The sequence below is a fragment of the Nicotiana tomentosiformis genome, chromosome 1, assembly GCF_000390325.3.
Source record: "Nicotiana tomentosiformis chromosome 1, ASM39032v3, whole genome shotgun sequence".
NCBI classification, from domain to species: Eukaryota; Viridiplantae; Streptophyta; class Magnoliopsida; order Solanales; family Solanaceae; genus Nicotiana; species Nicotiana tomentosiformis.
The window spans coordinates 149866080-149891496 of record NC_090812.1 but is presented as its reverse complement, the minus strand read 5'-3'; the positions used below and the strand labels follow the sequence as shown (position 1 = coordinate 149891496).

Genomic DNA, 25417 nt, shown 5'->3' with positions numbered 1-25417 from the left:
CATTAAGAAAACTAAATGTTGAATTTTCTTTAACACCATGTTTTATGTAGTATTAGAGTTTGAGAAGAGAAGAAGCATATTAGCAGTTCTAGTATGAGTTTTTTGGAGATAAATATAGGTAGTTATAATTACTTTAGTGTCTTAGACAGATATCTTGAAATAATCTCTACAGAAAACTTTATTTTATGTAGTATAATTGCTAGATAATATAAAGAAGTATGGTACTAGTTGCGTGTTCTAGTATAAATTACGCATCTTGTAGCTTTCTGTAAGATATTTTTTCTTTTTCACTATTGCTAGAGATAACGATAAGGCGGATAGTGGTGGAGATATTTTTTTGCATCAGTAGACTATCTTTTATCATTTATTACTATATTTGTGGGATAGCGGTGATTCTTAAGAACGGATAGGGTTTTTAATTTTAAATAAAATTATAGGTTCCAATATATATTTATAATCTCACCAAATTATTAAGGAAGTTCTTTAATTTTATCATGAATATGTTTTAGTCCTTTAGAGATTGTGGAAAATTGATTTATGTCAAAATTATTGCTAAAGTTTGAATGATACTCTACTGTCTACATTCTTGAAAGATTTCATTTTCTCCCGAGTTTCTTTCTTATTATTTTTCTGCGTTCAAGATTTTGTGAGGTTTAACAAATTAATCATTTTTGCAAAGAAAATTTACACTATCACCATAATTTTGTTTTACCAGTGTTACATGTTAATTACCATATTTGGTTGGTTATCTATGCTTGCTATAAAAGTTACTCATAGTTGGCTTTTAGATTATCTAATTGTATGAATCGCAGATTTCATTTGGTTTGCATCAATGCACAGTCACTTCAAATATTTGGAAAAATATTAGCTAGACTGATGATTATTAAGTTAGATTTAAAAAAAAAAAAACAGAATAGCATGCTATTGCCAAACTCGAAAGGTTAAAGAGACCGAGTTAACTATTACTTTTTCGATCACCACTTGAAAGCTGTAAATGGTAGGACGCCCTAGTCATTTTATGATGTTAATGATGTATATGATTCTTTTATCTCTTTCTTTTCTTGATTTGAAAGATCAATAAATGGTGAATCTACCAATTTGTATTCATTTTATCAAATTGAGACAGTGTACAAGGATCTGAATAGGGGTTATGATAATATTTTGGGGAAGACTTTTTTTTTTTTTTTTTGGTTTTTCACTTTACATTCGATACTCGTATTGAGGTCCTTACTAATCCTAATTCGTGTAGAGCAAGGCCTAAAATGGGAAAGTACTTCCTACCAAAAACAAAATCCATATTTAAGGATATAGGATGAAGTACATGGACCCACATAGGAAGCTTGATAAAGTTTTGGAGAAGGCTTGCAAGTCTCTTGTCTTGAAACATTAATGTCATGTCAATTATTAAGAAGAAAAAAAAGACAAAGACTTCAAAATTGAGCGAGTGTGGGTTCACCAAGTTTAGTGTTAGTGTAGGAATTTGCAGAGAAAATGAGCAACAAGCATTCGAGAGTCTGAAGAATGAAGAATATGATCCCTTAGAGTCTCTCTACTCTAGGATTGTTGGAAAAGATTGTTGTGAATAGAAAGGGGTTGTGTGCCACAATCTGACTCGTCATGTGATTGAGCTACACATATATGGTTTTAATTTGTTTGGATATCTAAGGATCAATAACCTTGAGTGGCTGCCTAGTCTTTTCAATCTTGAGAATGTGGAGATTGATTATGTGGATCTCAGCAAAGCAACTAACAAGCTTCCTTCCTCTATTTCATCTTCGTTTATATGATAGTAGTCTTCAACATATATCACCTCTACTTTATCATAATGTTTCTTCACTTGAAACACTCTGACTTTTCTTGGAATAACTTTAGTTCTTCTATTCCCAAATGGGTTTTCAATCTCCCTAGTCTTGTTTCTCTTGATTTGTATTTTAGTAATTTGATTGGCCCTTTTCCCGAAGGTCTTGTTAACTTTACTTCTCTCACGAACTTCAGAGCAGGCGGCAACTCTTTCAATTGTTACCCAGATGGTTGTTTGATCTTAATAATCTTGAAAATCTTGAGCTTAGTTTTAGTGGTATTGAAGGTATGCCGAGTGATGCTGGAAATGTAACAATACTTAAACATCTTAATCTTGAATTCAATAACATCAACTCCAGTATCCCGAATTGGATCTATCGATGCAAAGATTTGGAATCACTTAGTCTTCGTGGAAACAATATTGAGGGAGTAGTTTCAATACGATTTCAAATTTGAGCTCAATAACTAGTTGGCCTTTCTAGGAATATGCTTTCTGGAAAATTACCAAATGTAATTGGAAAGTTATCGAAATTACCTTTGCTTGATCTATCAGAAAATCTATTCGAGGGAAAATTATCTGAATTATTTAATGATAGGAGTAATTTTCTTCCAACAGGATTGAGAAATAGTTCTTCTTTGATGGAATTGAGACTAGGAAACAATAAACTGCTCCCAGAAAGTCTTTGCCAACTCCCAATGCTAGAAAATATTGACATCTTTAACAATAGGTTGGACGGTGTTGTAACAGAAAGTCATTTCACCAACTGGACACAATTAAGATATTTCAAAGCATCTAATAATAATATGACTTTATAAGTGAGTCAGAACCGGGGTTCCATCTTTACAAGCCATGCAAATTGAGGTTCCAACTTGGTTTTGGAACTTATCTTCTCAAATTCATTTAGTTGATATTTCTCACAACCAATTTGTTGGTAAGGTTCCAATAATTTCAACACCTTGTTAGTTTATGTACATCGATTCCAAGAATTTCAGTGGTCTGTTATCTCAGGTTAAGGAAACAAACTTTGCGGGCTTCCACTCGTGGTGAACTGCAGTCCAGGTGGTCAAATTCCTGATATCGCTACTGAAAAGGATAAGAGATGAAGATGAATTGGATTGGTTCTACATTTCAATGGTAATAGGATTTGATCTTAGCTTTAGGGGAGTATGTTCGTCTTTGATTTTCAAGAGATCATGGAGACATGTCTATTATCGTTTTTTAGATAGCACTTGGAAAGTCCATGTGTGTAAAGTTACAAATATAGGGAGAGATATGACTAATGATATTGCTATTCTCAAAAATTAGCTTTTTCATGTTTCGGACAAGTTGAGGATTCCCAACTGCTATCTAAAAACGATAATAGGCATGTCTCTGTAATCTTTAGAAGACAAAAGAAGAACATACTCCCCAAAAGCTTAGACCACATCCTATTATCATTGAAATGTAGAACTAATGTAATTCATCTTCATCACTCTCATCCTTTTCAGTATCTACATCAGGAATTTGATCACATGACTGTAGCTCACAAAGAATAGAAACCGGCAAAGTTTGTTTCCTTGAAAACCTGAAAGATTAAAGCTTTGAAGTTGAATGATCACGGGTATCTTTCATGTTAAATTGTGATAAGACAAATTCAAAATTGAGTGCTCAAAGTCGACAAACTCGAAATATAGGACCACTAAAATTGTCGGAACTCAAAAACATTGATTGTCCCACATCTGACCAAGCGAGTACTAAGATGGTTGAAACCTCACCAACAAATTGGTTGTGAGAAAGATTGAGAAATTGAATATCAGAAGATAAGTTCCAAAACCAAGTTGGAACTTCACCTTCTACTCCACCATTTGATATGTCAATATACCTTATCTTTTTATGTTGAGTTTTGAGCCACATGGGAAACTGAGGGCCTAAATTCCAGCTGCCAATCATAATGCCCTCGGCTAGAAATGGTGGAGTCCAATTTTGACTAACTTTTAGAGTCAGATTATTCCAGATGCAGGGAAGACCTTTAAATGTTAATTCAGAAAAATGACTTTTCAACACCTTCCAACCTATTGGTTAAAGTGTTCTAGCATTGGAAGGTGAAAAAGAATTTTCGGAAGATTTCCGATAAGGCTATTGGATGAAAGTTGGAGAAAAGTAAGTTTTGTCACTCTCACTCGGTATCGTACCTTCAATACTTTCAAGATTATTTAGATCAAACAAACATTCAGGTATTAGTGAGAGAAGTCGAGTTAAAACCTTTAGGAAATGGGCCAATAAAATTAATACCTAACAAATAAAGTGAAACAAGATTGGAGAGATTAAAAACCAATTTCGGAACAGGAGAATTAAAGTTGTTGCCAACAAGATCAAGAGTCTCAGGTGAAGAAAACTTGTGATTAAGTAAAGGTGATATATGATGAAGAATACTATCAGCGTAGTCAGAAATTTAGTTAATGATGTTCAAACTTTAAACAAGCAAATAATATTTTTGTTGATGAATGGTGTACCAAAATTTGAAGATCAAACTATACGCAATATTTAGCTAAATAATAAAATAAAAAATAGAACTATAATTTCATAAATCAAAATTAAAATAACAAAAAGACAACATTAAAGATTTTAATAATAAAAGTAAGCATATAAAAAAAAAGAGAGAGTAGAGAGGATTTGTAGTTTGTAGACAGGGCCAGCTCTAACCTTAGCAGTATTAAGTCTTGTGACGTAAGCCCCCAACTTGGGGAGGCATTTTTATAAAAATAATATGTTTATAGGTATTTAAAAAAAATAATATTTAATACTTTTAATACAAAAATAGAGTTTTTATATAAAGGAAAGAAATTATTTTTAGATATATAAATAAGGTAACAGTTTGACTTACTTAAAAATTGGTAAGACAAATAATTTTTCCAACATTTCAATTTGAGTTAATTTGACAATTTCTTTTTACTCATTCATTAGATAACGTGTAAAATATTTTCTTCCCTTCCTTAATTTGTCAAAGTCAATCCTTTTTTCCCCTATCTCTTCATATTTCAGAAATTCCTACATATTTTCTATCTTTCTCTTTAATATTCTTACTTACCTTGTTTTTTCAAGATTCATTAGTTCAAGTGTTCGACGGTACTTTTATGCTTTCAATAGTTCTTTACTTCTATTGCTCTATAGAATTTTAGCTATGATCTATAATGTCTCAAGCAAAAGATTAAGTTGGTTATATTATCAATTGAAAAGAAATAATTGAAGAAAATTGATTATAAAAACAATTATTAAAGATTTTGTATCTCAAAAAACCATAAGATTAGAATTCAAATAAAAATATATATTATAACCTTCTTTTAAAAATTAAGGCCTCACACTAAATATTTTGGCTTTAGGCCCCACATGTGCTTGAGCCTCCCTTGTTTGTAGAGAACATTTGTTGAAGAAACTTTCGTATAGCTTGATTTTTAAATTATAAAATTTGTTTAAGAAATAACTTTTAGTTAAAAAATTACTCTTAAGATTAGTTGTTTATTTCTACACAAATTTTAAGTTTTATGAGTTATTTTATTAGGAAATTTTTAGATTGAAAAAGAATCAAATAGATCACACATGGTGGTCTCCGTTTAGTTTTAGCAAATGAAATGAGCAGAACTTTGAACTCATGAACAATACGTCACTTTGAATATCCTGAACTGCTGAACTGCTGAACTGTCTCACTCAACTGTGTTAAGAGTATTTAAAATATAATATACAACCATATAAAGTATTATTTAACTTATATACGCGGTATAATTTTTCGGCAAAATGTGTGCGATTGACCACCTTGTAATAGAGTAGCTACGCCATTGAAGATTACACCGATGAATCAAAGAAGGAAGTTAGTTGCTTTGCTGGAAATGTTGACTATAGCACTCAAAAGTCTTATTGTTGACGTACAACAACAAAAATAATAACAACCCAGTATATCCTATTAGTGGGGTATGAAGAGGGTAATATGTACGCAAACCTTACCCCTACCATAGGGTAGAGAGACTGTTTGCGATTATTGTTGACTTACAGTACATATCAAATAACAAATTATTGAAGCAAATTTCAAAATGTTAGGATCCAATTTCTCTTTGTAGGTCCCACTTCCCAGTCTCCTGGCATTTGCCTGAGAAGAAAAAAAAAGTTGCCACCAAGTTTGAACGTTTAATTCTCTATGTTGTCATATCAACAAATATTTCCACAAGAGAGAGTGATTATAGATAGTTTGAATGTCAAATTTTCTTAAGGATAGATTTTTGATTTTCTACTTTAACATATAGTGATATAATTGGGGATGAAATAGCGTTAGGGATCATACATTGATAATTTTTGGTAATTGGGGATGAAATTTAATTTCTCTCAAAGCTGAGCCTTGTGCGTCCATAGTGGAGTTGGCAAATAAAAATCCGAAATGTTGTATATTATACTATACTGTTCTGTTAGATTAATAATAAACGAAACTATTATCCAAAAGATTTTAATTGATGGAACTTAGACGACTCCATCAAGTCCTTTTCCTTTTAAACTATACAAAATATTATAATTGATGGAACTTGACGACTCCATCAAGTCTTTTTTTCTTTTAAACTAAACAAAAGATTATAATTGATGGAACTTTGTTTAACTTCTTGCTAAGTCAAGACGACAACATCAAGTCTTTTTTTCATTTTAAACTATACAAAAGATTATAATTGATGGAACTTAAGTTAACTTCTTGCTAAGTCAAAATGGCTCCACCAAGTCTTTTTCCTTTTAAACAATACAAAATATCATAATTGATGGAACTTAATTTAACTTCTTGCTAAGTCAAGACGTCTCTATCACAAGTTTTTTTCCTTCTAAACTATACAAACGATTATAATTGATGGAACTTGACGAATCCATCAAGTCTTTTTTTCTTTTAAACTATACAAAAGATTATAATTGATTGAACTTTGTTTAACTTCTTGCTAAGTTAAGACGACACCATCAAGTCTTATTTTCTTTTTAAACTATGCAAAAGATTATAATTGATGGAATTTAAGTTAACTTCTTGCTAAGTCAAGATGATTCAACCAAGTCTTTTTCCTTTTAAATAATATAAAATATCATAATTGATGGAACTTAATTTAACTTCTTGCTAAGTCAAGACGTCTCCATCACAAGTTTTTTTCCTTCTAAACTATACAAACAATTATAATTGATGGAACTTGACGAATCCATCAAGTCTTTTTTTCTTTTAAACTATTAAAAAGATTATAATTGATTGAACTTTGTTTAACTTCTTGCTAAGTTAAGACGACACCATCAAGTCTTATTTTTTTTTTAAACTATGCAAAAGATTATAATTGATGGAACTTAAGTTAACTTCTTGCTAAGTCAAGATGATTCAACCAAATCTTTTTCCTTTTAAACAATACAAAATATCATAATTGATGGAACTTAATTTAACTTCTTGCTAAGTCAAGACGACTCCATCACAAGTTATTTTTTCTTTTAAACCATTCAAAAAATTATAATTGATGGAACTTGACGACTCCATCAAGTCTTTTTTCTTTTAAACTATACAAAAGATTATAATTGATGGAATTTAATGTAACTTTTTACTTAAGTCTTCTCCACAACTTTATATCAAGGTCATTTTTATTTTTAAGGTGAAATCCCATCTAATTAAAGAATATATAAAATGATATCACCACACTCTAAACTGAGCTAAAACTTATTTTCACTTCATCAATTGGGGCGATGTTACATGAACCAAAAGGGACACTTGATAAAGTTATACTTTGGAGAAGACTTGCTAGAGTTCTCTTGACTTAGCAAGAAATTAAGGTTAGTCAATTATAACTTTTTGTATAGTTTTAAAAGGAAAAAAAACTTTAAAAATCAACAAGACTTCGAGTTTTACAGTCAAAATCTTCTAAGACAATGTAATCTTCAACTATAGTTCTAAATGCTATATATACGTAAGTCTGGCCTAATAACAATCAATAAGCAAATAGCCATTTCACACATACTTTTCAAATCATAGTATAAAACTTTTCACATCATGAAGGTATTGGCAAAAACACTATGGGTTTTCTTGTTTCTTATTTTGACAATTGCCAATTTTAGTGTTTGCATTGTAATTTGCAGAGAAAATGAGCAACAAGCATTGGATAGCCTGAAGAAAGAAGTATATGATCCCTCAGATCGTCTCACTTCTTAGATTGTTGGAAAAGATTGTTGTGAATGGAAAGGAGTTGTGTGCCACAGTCTAACTCGTCATGTGATTGAGTTGCACATATCTAGATATCTAAGGATAGATAGCCTTGAGTGGATGCCAAGTCTTTTGAATCTTGAGAATCTGGAGATTAATAGTGTGAATCTCAGCAAAGCAACTAACTGGCTACAGGTCATTAACATGCTTCCTTCTCTTGTTGAGCTTCGTTTATATAATTGTAGTCTTCTACATATACCACCTCTACTTTATCATAATTTTTCTTCACTTGAACACTCGACCTTTCTTGGAACGACTTTAATTCTCATGTTCCCAAATGGATTTTCAATCTCCCTATTCTTATATCTATTAATTTGACAGATAGTAACTTTATCGGCCCGTTTCCTCTAGGCCCTGTAAACTTGACTTCTCTCACAACCTTCAGAGCTTCTAGCAATTCCTTCAATTGTCTTTTACCTGGATATGGTTATTTGATTTAAATAATCTTGAATATCTTGAGCTTCGTGAAAACAATCTTGAGGGAGTACTTTCAAATCTAGTTGACCTTTCAGACAGTATCTTTGAGCTCATTAACTCATATTGACCTTTCAGACAATATCCTTTCTGGAAAATTACCAACTCTAATTGGAAAGTTATCAAAATTAGAACTTCTTGATCTTTCAAATAATTTATTTGAAGGAGAAGTATCTGAATTATGCAACGGAATGAGTGATTTCCTTCCATCAGCCTTGGAAAATTGATCTTCTTTGAGATACTTGGAGCTCTTTAATAAGAAACTGACCGGAAGGCTCCCTGAAAGTCAGCGCCAACTCCAAATGCTAGAAATCTTTGACATCTCTGATAATAGGTTGGAAGGTGTTGTAAGAGAAAGCTATTTCACCAACTTGACACGATTATGGTACTTCATTGCATTAATGAATAATCTGACTTTAAAAGTAAGCCAGAACTGGATTCCACCTTTCCATGCCACATATATGGAATTAGGTGGTTGTAATATAGGCCCTTTGTTTCCCAAATGGCTCCAGACTCAAAAACAAATAATAAGTCTGGACATATCAAATGGTGGAATAGAAGGTGAGGTTTCAACTTGGTTTTGGCACTTATCTTTTCAATTTCAATTACTAAATCTTTCTCACAACCAATTTGTTGGTGAGGTTCCTTTCATCTCCACACCTTCATGGTTAAGTCGGCGCAAAAGTCCTCTGTTAATGTACTTGGGTTCGAACAATTTTAGTGGTCCACTACCTCGGATCTCAACCAATGTAGGTGAGTTGGATCTATTCAATAATTCATTTTGAGGAGGTTTATCTCATCTATTTTGTGCAACAAATAAGAGCCAATCCTACAAATTGGAGGTCTTAAACCTCAGGAGAAATGATTTGTTAGGAGAAATTCCTGAATGTTGGATGAACTGGCCAGAGTTGAAAGTTTTAATCTTGAGGGACAATAACTTGATTGGAGGTATACCAAGATCCATGTAGGTTTTAAGTAATTTGAAATATTTAGACTTCCGAAGAAATCGACTTACCAGTCCATTATCTTCATCACTGGAAAACTTCTAAAAATTGCAAAAGATAGATATAACTGAGAATGAGCTTGCTGGATAGTTACCATCATGGTTGGGAATGAGGCTTTCAAATTTGATAATCCTTAGTCTTCGCTCAAACAAATTCTATGGCGAATTGTCTCTAGAAATTTGTCACCTCAAAGATCTTCAGATCTTAGACCTTGCGAACAATAGTTTCTTTGGAGTTATACCAAGGCGTATCAGCAATTTAACAGCAATGATCACCGGAAATAAGTTGGTGGAAGCTAATGATATTGAGTTAGATTTTTTTCTTATTTTGGAGTATTTGTGAGAGAATGCAATAGTGACAACTAAAGGAAATATTTACCAGCATGACACCATATTGGCATTGCTTACAAGCATGGATATGTCAAACAATAATCTCTCTGGAGATATTCCTATAAGTTTTACCGGTCTTTTAGGATTGAGATACTTTAAGCTTTCCAAAAATCACCTGACAGGTAGGATTCCCAATGGCATTGGTGACATGAAAGTATTGGAGATCTTTCAGAAAATCGACTTTCTAGTGAAATCCCGCAAAGCTTTTCGAGTTTGTCAATTTTAATCTTCTTGAATATATCTTATAACAATTTGTCAGGGAAGATACCTGTGAGCACTCAACTTCAAAGCTTTAACCCCTCCAGTTTCCGGAAAAATGAGCTTTGCGGGCTTCCACTCTTGGAGAACTGTAGTTCAAATGGTCAAATTCCCGATATTCATACTGTATAGGATGAGAGTGATGAAGATAAATTGGATTGGTTCTATATTTCAATGGCAATAGGATTTGCTCTTAGTTTTTGGGAAGTATGTTTTTCTTTAATTTTCAAGAAATCATGGAGACATGTCTATTATCGTTTTTTAGACATGCCTATTGTTATTCTCAAGTTTCAAATATAGGGAAGGATGTGATTGCAGATATTGTTATTCTCAAAAGTCTTATTATATGCTTACTTTTCCTTCAATAAAAAAAAATATTTGCAAATAATGCTTCTTTAAGCATTTTGTTTTAGTCTCCCTAGTTATATGAGTACGTTTTTTTAACCTCCGTAGTTACGGAAATGTGATATTGTTTTTTCTTTGGAGGGGAAAGTGGGTCTATTAGCATAAAAAAATGAAGTTTATACTCACTCCGTTTCAATTTATGTGAAACAATTTGACTAGACAGGAAGTTTAAGATAAAAGAGAAGACTTTTGAATTTGTGGTGTAAAATAAGGCACATATATTTTGTATGGCTATAAATCATTGCATAAAAGTAAAGTGTTTTCAAATAAGGAAATGGGTCATTCTTTTTGACACGAACTAAAAAAGAAATAGGTTCATATAAATTGAAACGGAGGGAGTATGATATTAGACATAAGTGAAGAAAACTCTTTAAGGAAACAAAACAAATATAAACTTGTTGAAAATTGATGTGATCTCTTAAAATGCATGCTGGAATAGAAGGAAAGATTCTAACCGTGAACATACCAAAAAACTCTTTCTATGAAACTTCAAATTAGTGCACGCAGAACATGTTCTACAATCAAGTGATACAGAAAGAAAGAAAAGAAAGAAAGTAATAAAAAGGAGAGAATACAGTTCTTTAGATCCTCTACTTCCCATTTTAGTAATAAGGGTGAACTAGAAAGTTCAATTTGTGTCCACATAGTATTGTTAAATATTCTTCTATAGTTTTGTTTACCCTAAAAAAATGGATAACAATTAAATTTGTAAGTGATTTTAAGGATACACGGATTAATTCGATATAAATGAGAAGGAGGATTCCAGCCTTAATGATATATCCGCCCTTCATCCGGACTCACAGTAACTAAACACTGATGAACAAGAATGAGAACAAAGAAAATATTAGTATATTGCCTTGGTATACGTGTTACAATGTCCTTAATGAATAATCAGACCTTTCTTTATATAGTAGGGGAGTCCTACTCTAAGTTTTCTATGATCCATGCCGTGATACCCGACTGATCACGGATATCACGACCTTCTGTTAATCGAGTTCGGCTACCCGATAATGCTCTGTGAAGTCTTTTGGGATTCGGACCGGTCTCGATGTCATGGCCCCGATATTCCTGAGGGTGGGCATCGAGCCCCCGTATGCTGTCTCGATAGGACACTTGCCTCGATTCTGGCTCCTTGTCATTGCGTCTCTTGCTCGATTTACCTTACCAGAAATCGGGGCGTCTCCTAGCCCCAGTTTTTCCCGTATACAGATACTCCCCTCGTTTCACGAAGAGTAAGTTTTACGGAAACGACAAGGAACGACATGAGTTCTTGATCCCTTCTTCAACCCGCAGTGACACAAAAAGATAAAGAAACCGAATCGTCCCGTCAGCCGCATCATAATGACCCCAAACGCGTGTCAGTCATCGGCATGTCGTTCCTGAATATGAAACGGCACAAAGTCTCTATAAATACTCCTTCCTTCGTTCATTTTTTACTTTTGAACAAGCTTCTATCTTCAATCCTTCAAGATATCACTGCATACCTTTATTCTTCAACATTCTTACCTTCGTTCTTCAAGTTGCAGTCTTTATTTTACCCTTCACTTAAGCCAGCGTGCTTAATTTTCTCAGCAAGTTTCAACTCTTCATCTCCTCATCTTCCTTCATACCTTCAAACATTTTTACCCAAATAAAAATGACGAAGACTTCCAAGATTGTCCCCCAAAAAGGTGCTCCTTCTTCTTCGCAGCCGACCACTAAGGTCGAGGAGACCGTCCTCGATGAGGTTGTCCTCAAGAGGCCCGCTCCGGGTGCGGCCACTGATGAACCAACGGCCTAGCCCCGCTTGAAAATGTTCGTCCCCAGAGGGTGTTTGGTTAATGACAACTTCAAGGTCGAAAAGCCCTCTTCTGTTCAACGCCGATGCGAGGCGGTGTCACGGTACATATGTTCCATTCTATAGGAGGTATGTCGTATGCCTCGGCCAAATCCGCCAATCACTGTAGAGGATCGTGATCGTCCTCCAATTCGTTGTGAACAAAATGGACTCCTACACGTTCACCATCTATCATCTACTCCGCTTGTACAGTCCCCGAATCTTCTGGGGGGGCTGATAAAGCTCGTACGTCGGGCCAACAAAGCCCTCTTTTCAAGTATCAACGAGGAGCGGGTTTGGGGCTGGCATTGATGCTTTTGTCCGAGTGAGGACCACAGACTTGATCCCTACCGAGCTGAGGCCATACCTCGAGAAGTGGAACATAACACATAAGTATAACTTCTTTTTAAATGTTGATTTTATGTTTTATCTTTCTTTTTCTCATCGGTATTTGCTGTGGTGCAGCCCTCACTCGAGTCCCAAACGCCATTCCCGGCTCAAGGAGTGGATCAGAGGCATTTGTTCGCATATGCCTTATGCCGAGCGCTTATGGCGCGAGCTCTCGAAGGGCCGCTGAGGGGCCCATTTTCTGAATAAGCAACTCTAAACTTTCATTTCCGACACTATGTCCTCATTGCTTCTCTTCTCCTTTTTTGCAGGCTTGCCTAAGACCATCGAGCTTAGGCCCTTGGTAGGGGGCGAGGACCTGCCCGTTGATCCTTCTGCTTCGGGGCAGCCCAGAGCCACAACAGGAGAGAATAAAACGAGGAGGGCCCCAAGTTCCCCAAGCTCGGAGAAAAAGAAACCAAGGAGAAGGTTGGCTTGTAAGACAAAGGAAAGCTCCAACTCCTGAGTGCCTGACTCAAACTTACTCTACAAGCTCAGGGACGAGCCCGAGGAGGATGAACTTTTTGTGGCCCGCGAGCCCGTCTGTCCCCGCTCTGAGTATGGATCTTGGTCGAAAGCGGTAAGTTATTATCACCATCCCGGAGGATGCCCATTTTCTTTTCTCCCATGTTGGGGTAGCTAGCTACTTCCGATGCCTAAAAACCGAAGAAAACTAGGCAAAAATGAGGGAGGTGGATACGCCGTGCTTGTTCAACGAAGCACAACAGGCACTGAACCGGGTTACACTCTTTTATCTTCGAATTTAAATTTTGATAACTCTAATGCCTTTTCCTTTTCACACTTTTGCAGGTTTTGGTACTCCACCATGAAACCTTCTTTCGGTACCAGCTGAGCTTAGCCAGCTCGAGACTGAGGTCAAAGAGCTTGCTGATAGGAGGGGTATGTACAAGCTTTTCAGCGAGCAACGTGAAGGAGAAATCGAGAAACTCCAGGATAAGATGGACGCGGCTCAGAAAGAACATGCCGACCTGGTGGAACAGGTAAAGATCTTTGAAGTTAGTGATAACGAGTTAGACATGGCGACTAACAGTCAAAACCCGCAGGTCCAGCAGAAGCTTGACCGGATCGATCAACTTCGAGTCGTTGCTGAATGGGATACCCTTGGCTTGGAGAATAAAATAGCTAAGTTAGTGATAGAATTAACCAGGGACGATGCTGAAGAGATGGTGGCCCAAGCCAGAGCTGAAGTTGAGGCAGCCCAGGACCGCCTTAAAGTCACTGTCGAGTACGTGATGTGGCAATCCCGAAGAAAGGCTCTCAAAGAGGTTCATTCCCAGGATTTTGATCTCTCAGCCAATATCGAAAATGCAAAGAGGCTTGAGGTCGAGGCGAAGGATTTGACCGATCCCGATGACGAGGAAGGATCTGAGGGATCCTACAAACCCGAGGACAGAGAAGACCCCGATGGCCTCGGTGACAAGGCGGGCTCTGGCGATGATCATGCTTAGGTGCCTTGTAGATTTTTCTTTGTATTTGTATTTTTGTATATTTTGTTGAAGCCATTTGACTATTGTAAATAGCTTTATCAGAATATTTATATATAAGGCTTTTTTCCCCTTTGGCAATTTTTGAATATTGCTAAGATTTCAAATGCCTTTTTACGGAGTACAACATAGTAATGAGGTCTTGCTCAGAGGTTCGAGCAAGGCTCGTTCTTGATGTAATTTTGTTTAAAACTCATGGGAGCTTGGTATGACTGGAAGATTTCCCCAAAGAGCTTACTTAGATAAATTCTGCCGAAGGTAGCCTTTGAACCGGTTTAGAATTTTTGGAGGCTTTATGTTTTGGTTACAGGCACCGGAAGTCTCCGAGCCATTTTGAGGATGGCCATAGCCTTTTAAGTTCGGGTGTTGCCTAATAGGCTTTGTACCCTGGGCTTCGATACCTGAGTCACCTGGGCTTGCCTAGGACAGCAGTCCCCGAGTGGGAGTGGTCGTAGCCTTTAAAGTTTTAGGCACCGCCCAATAGGATTTTGTGCCCCCAGACTTCGATAGCCCGAGTTTGCCTTGGACGACGGTCCTCGAGTGGGGATGATCTCTTAGATCTGGATAGATGCGGCCCTTGGGCTCAATATCCTTAAGGAACAAAATGTAATAGTCTTAAGGGACAAAATATGTATCCGCAAGGAAAAAACTTTCTTTCATTTATGTGCACGACATACAAGATCACAAATGTGTACAAGCTTCGTGTTATGGCTCAAGTGGTCTATGTGGGCACGACTCATTTGACCATTTGGCCCTTACAATAAATCCTACCCACCGAGCCCAGACTGTTCAAGCACAAAGTTTCCTTCCTTGCTAAAATCATTATCAGAGGGTGATGGCCCCCTGTATTTGAGGCCGATCATAGAGAAGGCTCAGATACTGTTGATGTGATCCTCGACTCCGATTCATATCCGGTCTTCAAATCTAAGTTAGCATATATACCATTTCATCGTCAAAAACCTTGCCTGAAAACCCATTTGGGACCAAATCGGTTCAAGGGAAAAAGAGTGCAACGCATGCTTTCAGGACTAAAAGCTGCATCATCCTTTGGTTGTTGCCTACAAGCGTCAGTCCAATTTGTAATATATGTAAGGAAAAGAACGAATGGGATCATACCTTAGCAGTAGTATCATTTTAAGGGGGTTATGTTCTAGTTTTTCGGTAGTCGCTCACCGTTCACTACTTCGAGCTTGTATGACCCTTTGCCGGTGATCTCGATAATTTGATATGGATCTTCCCAATTCGGTCCCAACTTTCCTTCGTTCGGGTTCCGGGTGTCTAGTGTCCCCTTTCTTAACACTAAGTCCCCGATATTGAAGTGTCGGAGGTTGGCTCTCCAGTTGTAATACCTTTTGATCCGTTGTTTTTGGGCGGCCAACTGGATGATGGCGGCTTTGCACCGCTTGTTCAACAGTTCCAGGTTCGTGCACATGGCCTTACCGTTTGTCTCTTCCATTGTATATCGGAACCTGAGACTCCGTTCTCCTACTTGGACTGGTATTAACGCTTTGGTACCATAGACCAACGAGAACGGGGTGGCCCCAATACTAGATTTTGAGGTTGTACGATACGCCCACAGGATTTCGGAAAACATTTCCTTCAATTTTCCTTTGGTGTCGGTCAACCTCTTCTAATGATTTTGAACTATGGTTTTGTTTGTAGACTCTGCCTGCCCGTTCCCACTAGGGTGATAGGGTGTTGATAGGATCCTTTTGATCTTATGGTCCTCGAAATATTTGCTAACCTTACTGCCGATGAACTGCTTTCCATTGTCACACACGATCTTGGCCGACATTCCAAACCGTCATATTATATGGTCCTAAATGAAATCAATAACTTCTTTCTCCCAGACCTTCTCAAATGCATGGGCTTCCACACACTTAGAAAATAAGTCTGTCATAAATAATATAAATTGAGCTTTACCGGGTGCCCATGGCAGGAGACCGATGATGTCCATCCCCCATTTCATGAATGGCCAGGGTGACAAGACCGAATGTAGTAGCTCTCCGGGCTGATGAATCATTGGTGCGTGCCTCTGACATCCGTCACATTTTCGTACGAACTCCCTTGCATCTTTTTCCATCTCTATCCAGTAGTATCCGACTCTGATTACCTTACAAACCAACGATTCGACACCCGAATGATTCCCGCAGGTTCCTTCATGAATTTCATTCAAAATATATTTGGTATCTCCCGGTCCCAGACATATGGAGAGTGGGCCATCGAATGTTCTCCTGAATAGGGTGTTATCTTCGGACATGATGAACTTGGCCGCCTTTGTGCACAGAGCCCTCGATTCTTTAGGATCCGAGGGCAGCTTCCCGGTCTTCAAGTAATCTATATACTTGTTTATCCATTCCCAGGTTAAGCTTGTCGAGTTTATCTCGGAGTGGCCTTCTTCCACTACCGATTTCATGAGTTGTACGACCACTCCCGAGTTGAATTCATCGTCATCAACCGACAATCCCAAGTTAGCAAGAGCATCAACTTTGCTATTTTGATCTTGAGGTACATGTTCTAGAGTCCACGCCTTGAACCAATGTAGCGTTACTTGTAGTTTATCCATGTATTTTTGCATTCGTTCCTCTCTCACATCGAACGTCCCATTGACTTGGTTCACCACAAGGAGGGAATCACACTTAGATTCGATCACCTCGGCCCCCAGGCTTTTAGCCAGTTCGAGACTTGTAATCATGGCCTCATACTAGGCCTCGTTGTTAGTCAATTTTACAGTTCTAATGGATTGCCTAACTACATTACCCGTTGGTGGCTTCAATATGATGCCGAGTCCGGACCGCTTTGCATTCGAGGCACCATCCGTAAAGAGGGTTTAGACTCCCTATAAAGTCCCCGAGTTTAACAATAATTCCCTTTATACCTCGGGAATTAGGGCCGGCATGAAGTCCGCCACAAAGTCCGCCAAAATTTGAGATTTGATGGCTGTTCGGGGTCAATATTCGATATCGTACCCGCTGATTTCCACGTCTCATTTGGCTAATCGTCCCCAGATCTTGGGTTTAAGCATTATGTTCCTCAATGGGTAAGTAGTCACGACACATATGAGATGGCATTAAAAATACGGTTTTAACTTCCTATAGGCGCTTCGCAAAGCCAGCGCTAATTTGTCCAGGTGAGGATACATAGTTTCAGCCTCGCCTAGAGTCATGCTAACATAATAGATAGGAAATTGCGTACCTTTCTCTTCCCGGACCAGGACTCCACTTACCTCTATCTCGGATACCGCTAAGTACAGGTACAACTACTCGTCTGTCTTCGGGGTATGAAGAAAATGCGGACTCGAAAGGTACCGCTTGAGTTCTTCCAAGGCTTGTTGGCACTCCGAGAACCGATGGCTCTTGTCGGAGGACCTTGAGATGAATTTACCCAAGGCGGCTATGCACCTGATTAACCTTTGAATGACCTTGACATTGTCCACCATGGTAATATCCTCTATGGCCTTGATCTTATCGAGATTGATCTCGATTCCCCGATTGGACACCATGAATCAGAGGAATTTTCCGGACCCGACTCCGAATGTGCATTTATCTGGGTTCCACTTCATATTGTATTTTTTCAATATGTTAAAGGTTTCCTGCAAATTTTTCAAATGGTTATCTGGTTGCAGGGACTTAACTAACATATTGTTAATGCAAACCTCCATTAAGTTTTCTATTTTCTCTTCGAACATCCGATTTACTAGGCATTGGTAAGTTGCACCGACGTTTATTAGCCTGAACGACATTACGTTATAATAGTAGGTGTCATATTTAGTGAGGAAGGATGTTCTTTCCTAGTCGCTCGGGTCCATCCGAATTTGGTTGTACTCGGAATAGGCATCGAGAAAGTTGAGGATACAGTGACCGGCCAAACAATCTATGTTAGCTATAAGAAATTCAATGAGTTTTTTTCTGAGCTCGGGACTTAACCCCATGCCTAGGTATACCTTAGGAGCCGGCAGGTGCTAGATCAATATGACTTGCTCCAGTTCCTCGACCGTTGATTTTGTGGCATCCGATTCATCGGGCGCTATGAAAGACCTGGAACTCCATAATCGTCATCCTCACTCGTCCCCTGCTTTTCTGGCTCGCTTGGGGCCGACATCGGTGATTGCTATTTGGTTTCTTCCTTGTCGATCGAACTCGAGTTCTTAGATGTCGAGAGCGCAGATATCGGGTCCTCCTCATCGACCGTAAACTGCTAACCCCTTCTGGTGTTGGGAATTTCAACACCTGGTGTAGTGTCGAGGGCACTGCCCTCATATTGTGAATCCATGGCCTTCCAAACAACGCATTGTATCTCATATCTCCTTCGTTCACGTAGAAATTTATTTCCTGAACGGTTCCGGTGGTGCTCACCGGTAGGGTTATCTCTCCTTTAGTGGTCTCACATTCCATGTTGAATCCGTTTAGAACTCGAACTGCAGGCACAATTTGGTCTTGTAGACCCAGCTGCTCAACGACCATCAATCTGATGATATTAGACGAGCTAGTAGGATAAATTAACACACGCTTAACTCAAGATTTTTATGAGTATAGATATCACCAGTGCATCATTGTGTGGTTGCACAATGCCTTCTGCATCCTCGCCGTTGAAGGATACAGTTCCCTCTGGCACGTAATCTCTAATCTGTTTTTCCCTTGTGATGGACACTAGTTTTGACAGGATACAGTCTTCGACCCTAATTTTTGACTGGTACTAGTTATGGATGTCAGCCCAAGTTACCGCCGGGTATTCAACTGTTATGAAGCCAACAAACTTCGAGCATTGAGTCCCTGGGTGAAGGACTGAACGTCCCAATCGTCTGTGACTGGAGGCAGGTCCATCCATTCCACTTGAAATTTCGATACGAACTCCCTGAGCATCTCGTTATCCCTTCTCTTTACCTTGAAAAGGTCCGATTTCCTGGTCTCAACCTTGGCCCCGGCATGCGCTTTTATAAAGACATCTACAAGCATAGCAAACGAGTCAATGGAATTTGGGGTAGATTGTGATACCATATCATAACTCCCTTCGACAAGGTCTCTCCGAACTTTTTCAGCAGGACGAACTCGATCTCATCATCCTCCAAGTCGTTCCCTTTGATGGTGCATGTGTAGGAGGTCACATGTTCATTTGGGTCACTTGTTCCGTTGTACTCAGGAATCTAGGGCATGCAGAACTTCTTTGGGATTGGCTTCGGAGCTGCGCTCGGAGGAAACGATTTTTGAACAAACTTCTTAGAATCAAGGTCCTTCAATATCAGTGGTGCTCCTAGGATTTGGTCGACCCTAGAGTTGTAGGTTTCCACCTTTTTGTCATTGGCTTCGATTTATTTTCTCCCGATTCCACCCGTTTTGTTAGTTCCTCGAGCATTTTTATGATCTCAGGCTTGGTCCTGGGTTCGTCTTCACTCGGCCTCTCCGTGATTGGCTCCTTTCTGAGAGTGTTTTCCCGGGACGGTTCGAGATCAATTCTGCTGGGGGCACGGCTTTGGTTATGCAGTTGAGCTATTGCCGCATGTTGAGCCTGTAGCATTTCGAAGATCACCCGCAAGTTGATCCCATCGACTTTACTACCATGTGTATCCTCGGCTACCGACCTGATTTCCCCGCGAATGCTGACCTCTAGGTTAGTGGGCAAGTTAGCATCGATGGCCACGTATGATCTGACGTCGATTGAGTCTGCGACCGGGGTCCCGTTTGGGTCAATAGGGTGAACCTCGTTGTTGGGCGCTATATTGTTGTTTTCACCGTGGTGGCCAGACTCAGCATCAACGTTCAGAGGGGCAGATTGGGAGTTTGACATTTTTGACCTTTGAACTGAAATTAAAGAAACTTAAAAGAACAAGTGTAAAATAGGGTGTGTTATCCTTATCCTTAGCCCCACAGTGGGCGCCAAACTGTTTACCCTAAAAAATAGATAGCAATTAAATTTGAAAGTGATTTTAAGGATACGCGGATTAATTCGATAAAAACGATAAATTACGTTAGATTAGACAGTTAAAGGTGTAGTAAATTATCATACCACTTGAGGAGGATGATTCCAGCCTTAATGATATATCCGCCCTTGATCTGGACTCACAGTAACTAAACACTGATGAACAAGAATGAGAACAAAAAAAATAATAGTATATTGCCTTGGTATGCGTGTTACAATATCCTTAATGAATAATCAGACCACCCTGAGTCATACTCTAGGTACAATTCCATAAAAGGTAAAAATCTTCCATTTAACTAATCACCGAATTTTTGTCGGTACGTGCCGAGATCCACATCGTGACACCTGGTTGTTCTCGGATATCACGGCCTTCTGTTAATCGAGTTCGACTGCCCGATAATGCTCTCTAAAGTCTTTTGGGATTCGGACCAGTCCCGAGGTCATGGACCTGATATTTTCGTGGGTGGGCGTCGAGCCCCCGAACCCTGTCTCGATGAGACCCTTGCCTCGATTCTGGTTTCTTGTCATTGCGTCTCTTGCTCGATTACCTTACCAATAACCGGGGCGTCTCCTAGGCCCGGATTTACCCGTATACAAGTTTAAAACTCAATAAATGTGCAAGGTTTGTCTACGTTCTTTACCGATGTTTTCTAATTTAGGCCTTAATTGTTTTCACTTAATGGAGGTCTGAGTTTGAATCATTAATTGGGTCTCATTTCATTAAGTATAGATATTTTTCTTTCTCTTTTTATAAATAATGATATAATTTGCGATGAATAGTGTTAGGGATCATACCTTGCTAATTGAGAAAATGATCTTCTATAGCCTGTCAGAATTTTAATAGCCCATATTTTTTTCCATTGACACGAAATGTCAATCCGGTCCAAACATATTACATCTAATAGCCCGAAATGTCTATTTTGTATATTTTTTATATAGTGACAGTCTCTTTTATATATTTTTTGTATAGTAACAGTCTATTTTGTATATTTTTGTATAGTGACAGTCTATTTTGTATAATGACAGTCTATTTTGTATATAACTTGTATAGTGATAGTCTATTGTACATAAATTGTATAGTGACAGTCTATTTAGTATATTTTTTGTATAGTGACTGTCTATTTTGTATATATTTTGTATAGAGACAGTCTATTTAGTATATTTTTTGTATAATGACAGTCTGTTTTGTATAGATTTTGTATTGTGATAGTCTATTATATATAAATTGTATATTGACAGTCTATTTAGTATAATTTTTATATAGTGACAGTCTATTTAGTATATATTTTGTATAGTGACAGTCTATTGTATTTAAATTGTATAGTGACAGTCTATTATGTATAATTATACGTATAAATTATCTCCCTTATCTAGAAAAAGATTCAAGAGTTCATATCTTTACTTTCCATAAATTTATGTTTTTGTTTGTTGGATTTTGTTTTTTCCTCTTTTCTTGGTGGCGGGGTGGTCGTAGGTGGGTGACCGATATTGACTATTGATAGATTGGACCGTTATTGTGATTGTTATTCTTAAAGAATTTGTTAAACATGTTAGTTTGATAGAATTTATCAATTGCAAGAATTTAATATAGAAAAGGGCACATTTATCTTATACTCCTATTTATCTGCATTACTAATTTGGGGTAATTTGGGGATTGAATTCCTCTCAAAGCCGAGCCTATGCGTTTCCTTCATTCTATGTGAAGCTCGTCGCCAGCACGGTGACGTAGGCCCGGCTGGACTGCTAGTGGTAGTGGGAATTCTCCCATTCCCTAGTCACTGGAAAGGAATTCTCCTTACTATACTACATTTGAACAGTAATAATAAAATGCAAGCTATTGAGATAATATTTAAGATGAAACTTCATCCATTACATAACTCCAATCAACCACCTTCTGCAAAAGAAGAAAAAAATAGCTTCAAGGAATCAAATGTCATTTCCATCCCCACCATTTTGAACCAGCATTTAAATTTGCAATAACTGGAATATTGTAGACAAAATCTTTGAATGGGAAATAAGTTTGAAAGAAAGCAGTATTACCTTAGAAAATTTCAAAATTAATATCCTTTCAACTATGCTGCCAACAGATCAACAATAAAGTGGTGCAATCACGTAAAATTATTAAGCTGATGAATTTGGTAGAGAAAATGAAAAATAGAGCCATGCCTCTACCATCAAATCTATATACTGACAAATCAACAATAAACAAAGAATTACTCTGAACAATGTATTAACAGTTCAAAGTATAAGCATAACATCACACTCAGCTATAACAAAACCGCGAACCTTTCTTAATCTGACAAAAATATCAGTTCTGATAGTTAAGAGCATTGGACGATAAAAATGCCAATACTTTGTTGATAGACCACAGTCGAGGTGTTTGTCAATTAATTCAATAAAGAACATCAGCACAACTTTACTTTCATCAACTGAGCTAAGAGCTATAATAGCTTACATATTGTTACCAAAATCCTGATAAAGAACAAAAAAAATTAAAAGTTGATACTCGAAAATCATCATAATAACCTATACAGTGCTGATGCTTTTAGTTGTTAAATTATTGGGAAGCAATTTTTATTTTTATTTTTGATAGATAAGAAACAAACTTTTTGTCGTGTATCGTTTTGATTCTTTTAGAGCTTGGCATTCAAGAGTGGACATTTATGTGCATGGTAAAAGATTACATAAATCTATCAACTTTCTGGAGCAAATATAAGGATTTTATCACTTTTTCTTTTTTTCAACTAACAATAAATTTCATCCCAAACTGAAGACGCTTCCTTGGCTTCATAGCGCAATAGACGCTACACACTACTCAATACGATTTCACAAAGGAAAAGAATTGAAAACGAGGAAATAGAAGTAACAAAAAATAGGAAGCTACTAAAGTAGAGAATAACTTACATCTAGACTTCGAGGTGAACTGAGGGACGATGGAATACCTTCTTCGAGTTGTGACCAAACTTGAGGTGAATTACGAATAGATAGATATTCCAGAGAGGTGAGGCTTTTGAGAACTTGGCTGCTTAATGTTTTCAGATTGTTCAGAGAGGTGAGGCTTTTGAGAACTTGGCTGCTTAATGTTTTCAGATTGTTTACTTCAAAATGTCGAATAGAGCAAGGCAATTTCCAATTTTCATCAGCAAGAATCTCTTCGAAACTACCATCATGAATGATGTGTTAATCTGTGAGACGGCGGAGTCTCTGGGATTGAGGCATAATTGTTATTGTTATTGTATGAACAATTATTTATAATTAACTTTAGACAACCTATTAATGTAAAAACTCCTTTACAGTGTTAGTGGATAGAAGTTAATGCACTATTGCTCAACCAATCTGACGTGAAAACTCCTCATACATGTGCTCCATTTTAGAATATTGGAGCTTAATTTGATGCACTATCGCTCAACCAATCTAACGAGGCTAGCTGATGAAATAAACTTACAAAGAAGTATTGCTTCCATCTATTGTGCATTACTACTAAAATTGGATTATTGCTCAACCAAACTTACAAGAAGTAAGAAACACCATATAAGCAACATGTTATAATCTCTAACACCATCTTCAGCTATCAAAGTTAAGTGGCAATGATAAGTAATTTGAGTTAAAAGCAATGAATTCAGTTGAATTCGTCCTGAATTGACAAGCAGAGTATACGTCCAACTTCCAAAGAATGCCTACACAACTTTCACTAACCAACTTGATGAAAGAAAACAAGAGACCATTGAAACTTCATTTTCTCTTTGTAATGACCCGGCCGGTCGTTTCGAGAGTTATAACTCCGTTCCCCCATGTAACGACCCGACCGATCGTTTTGAGCTCTAGCGCGTCGTTTAGCGGTTTGAGACCCTGAGCAACTTAACTTCAGGTATTACGACTTGTACGTGAGGTCGAAATTTAATTTCGGGAAGTTCGGAGTTGATTTGGAAAGAAATTCCCATTTCGGAAGTTTTAAGTTGGAAAGAGTGACTAAGGTGTGATTTTTGAGTAAATGACCTCAGAATCGGGATTTAAAGGTTCCAACAGGTTCGTATGATTATTTTAGACTTGGGCGTATGTTCAGATCTGGTTTTGGATGACCCGGGAGCGTTTCAACGCTTATTATGGAAGATGGCATTTTGGAAAAATTTCATTAATTTGAGTTGAAGTGCATTTCAATGTTATCAATGTCTATTTGGGATTCCTAGTTTGGGTATAGCTCCGTATGGTAATTTACGGTATAGGGAGCGCGTCCGGAAGTGGATTTGGAGGTCCGTAGGTCATTTCGGGGTCATTTGGTGAAAGTTAGAAATTTGAAGGTTTTTGGAGAGTTTCACCAGGAGTGGACTTTTTGATATCGGGGTCGGATTCCGTAAGTTAGAATAAGTATGTAATGCCAATTATGACCTGTGTACAAAATTTGAGGTCAATCGGACGTGATTTGGTAGGTTTTGGCATCAATTGTAGGAGTTTTAAGTTTTAATGTTGATTGAGTTTGAATTGGAGGGTGATTCGTAGTTTCGATGTTGTTGGATGTGATTTAAAGGCTCGACTAAGTTTGTAATGTATTTTGGGACGTGTTGGTATAATTGGTTGAGGTCCAGAGAGCCTCGGGTGGATTCCGGATGGTTAACGCATTGAGTTTGGACTTGGAAGAAAAGATGAGGCAACTGATATCTGGTGTGATCGCACCTGTGTAAAAAAGGCCACAGGTTCTAGGTCGCAGGTGCGAGTCAATGGTCGCAGGTTCGGTTTGGGTGAAGCTGGGAAGTAACCGCAGGTGCGAAGGGTTGTCCGCACCTGCAAGGTCGCAGATGCGGTGGTGCGTCGCAAGTGCGAGAGTGAGAGAAGAGTCTGGGAGCGCATGTGTGAGGGTATGTCCACACCTGCGAAGGCGCAAATGCGAAAGGAAAGGCACAGGTCCAGAGTGGGTTTAAGAGGGGTTTGGGTTTATTTCACCCATTTTTCATTTTGGTTGGGCGATTTTTGGATCTTTTGAAGAGGAGATTTCATCATCTATTATGAAGTAAGTAATTCCCACCTATTTTGAGTAAAATACATAGTTTTTATGTGGATTCAAGCATGGAAAATTGGTAGAAATTTGAGATTTTGAAGAAAAACCTAGAAATTGGTATTCTTGGATTTTGATCACGAATTTGGGCATGAAATTGATAATAAATTATATATTTGAGTTCGTACTGCTATGGGTAGTGTTTATCTTCGAAAAGTTTCAGAATCCGGGCACGTGGGC

General features: G+C 37.7%; 1 protein-coding gene and 1 pseudogene across 1 annotated transcript; both read left to right on the top strand.

The window, feature by feature from the left end:
* The first annotated feature begins 7823 nt into the window (after positions 1 to 7823).
* On the top strand, positions 7824 to 10479 carry LOC138891569 (probable LRR receptor-like serine/threonine-protein kinase At4g36180; annotated as a pseudogene).
* Positions 10480 to 12199: 1720 nt separating this feature from the next.
* On the top strand, positions 12200 to 14235 carry LOC117275561 (interactor of constitutive active ROPs 3-like). The gene is made up of 3 exons (XM_070175087.1): positions 12200 to 12233; positions 13039 to 13203; positions 13616 to 14235. The coding sequence occupies exons 1-3, from the start codon at positions 12200 to 12202 to the stop codon at positions 14233 to 14235; spliced, it is 819 nt and encodes a 272-aa protein (XP_070031188.1).
* The last annotated feature ends 11182 nt before the right edge of the window (positions 14236 to 25417 follow it).

What these genes read in the sequence shown, in the direction of transcription:
- LOC117275561 (XM_070175087.1), top strand. Translation starts at nt 12,200, where the DNA reads ATGACGAAGACTTCCAAGATTGTCCCCCAAAAAG. An exon ending in CAAGATTGTCCCCCAAAAAG is followed by an intron (nt 12,234 to 13,038) that starts GTGCTCCTTCTT and finishes CCTTTTTTGCAG; the next exon opens with GCTTGCCTAAGACCATCGAG. An exon ending in ACCAAGGAGAAGGTTGGCTT is followed by an intron (nt 13,204 to 13,615) that starts GTAAGACAAAGG and finishes TTTCGGTACCAG; the next exon opens with CTGAGCTTAGCCAGCTCGAG.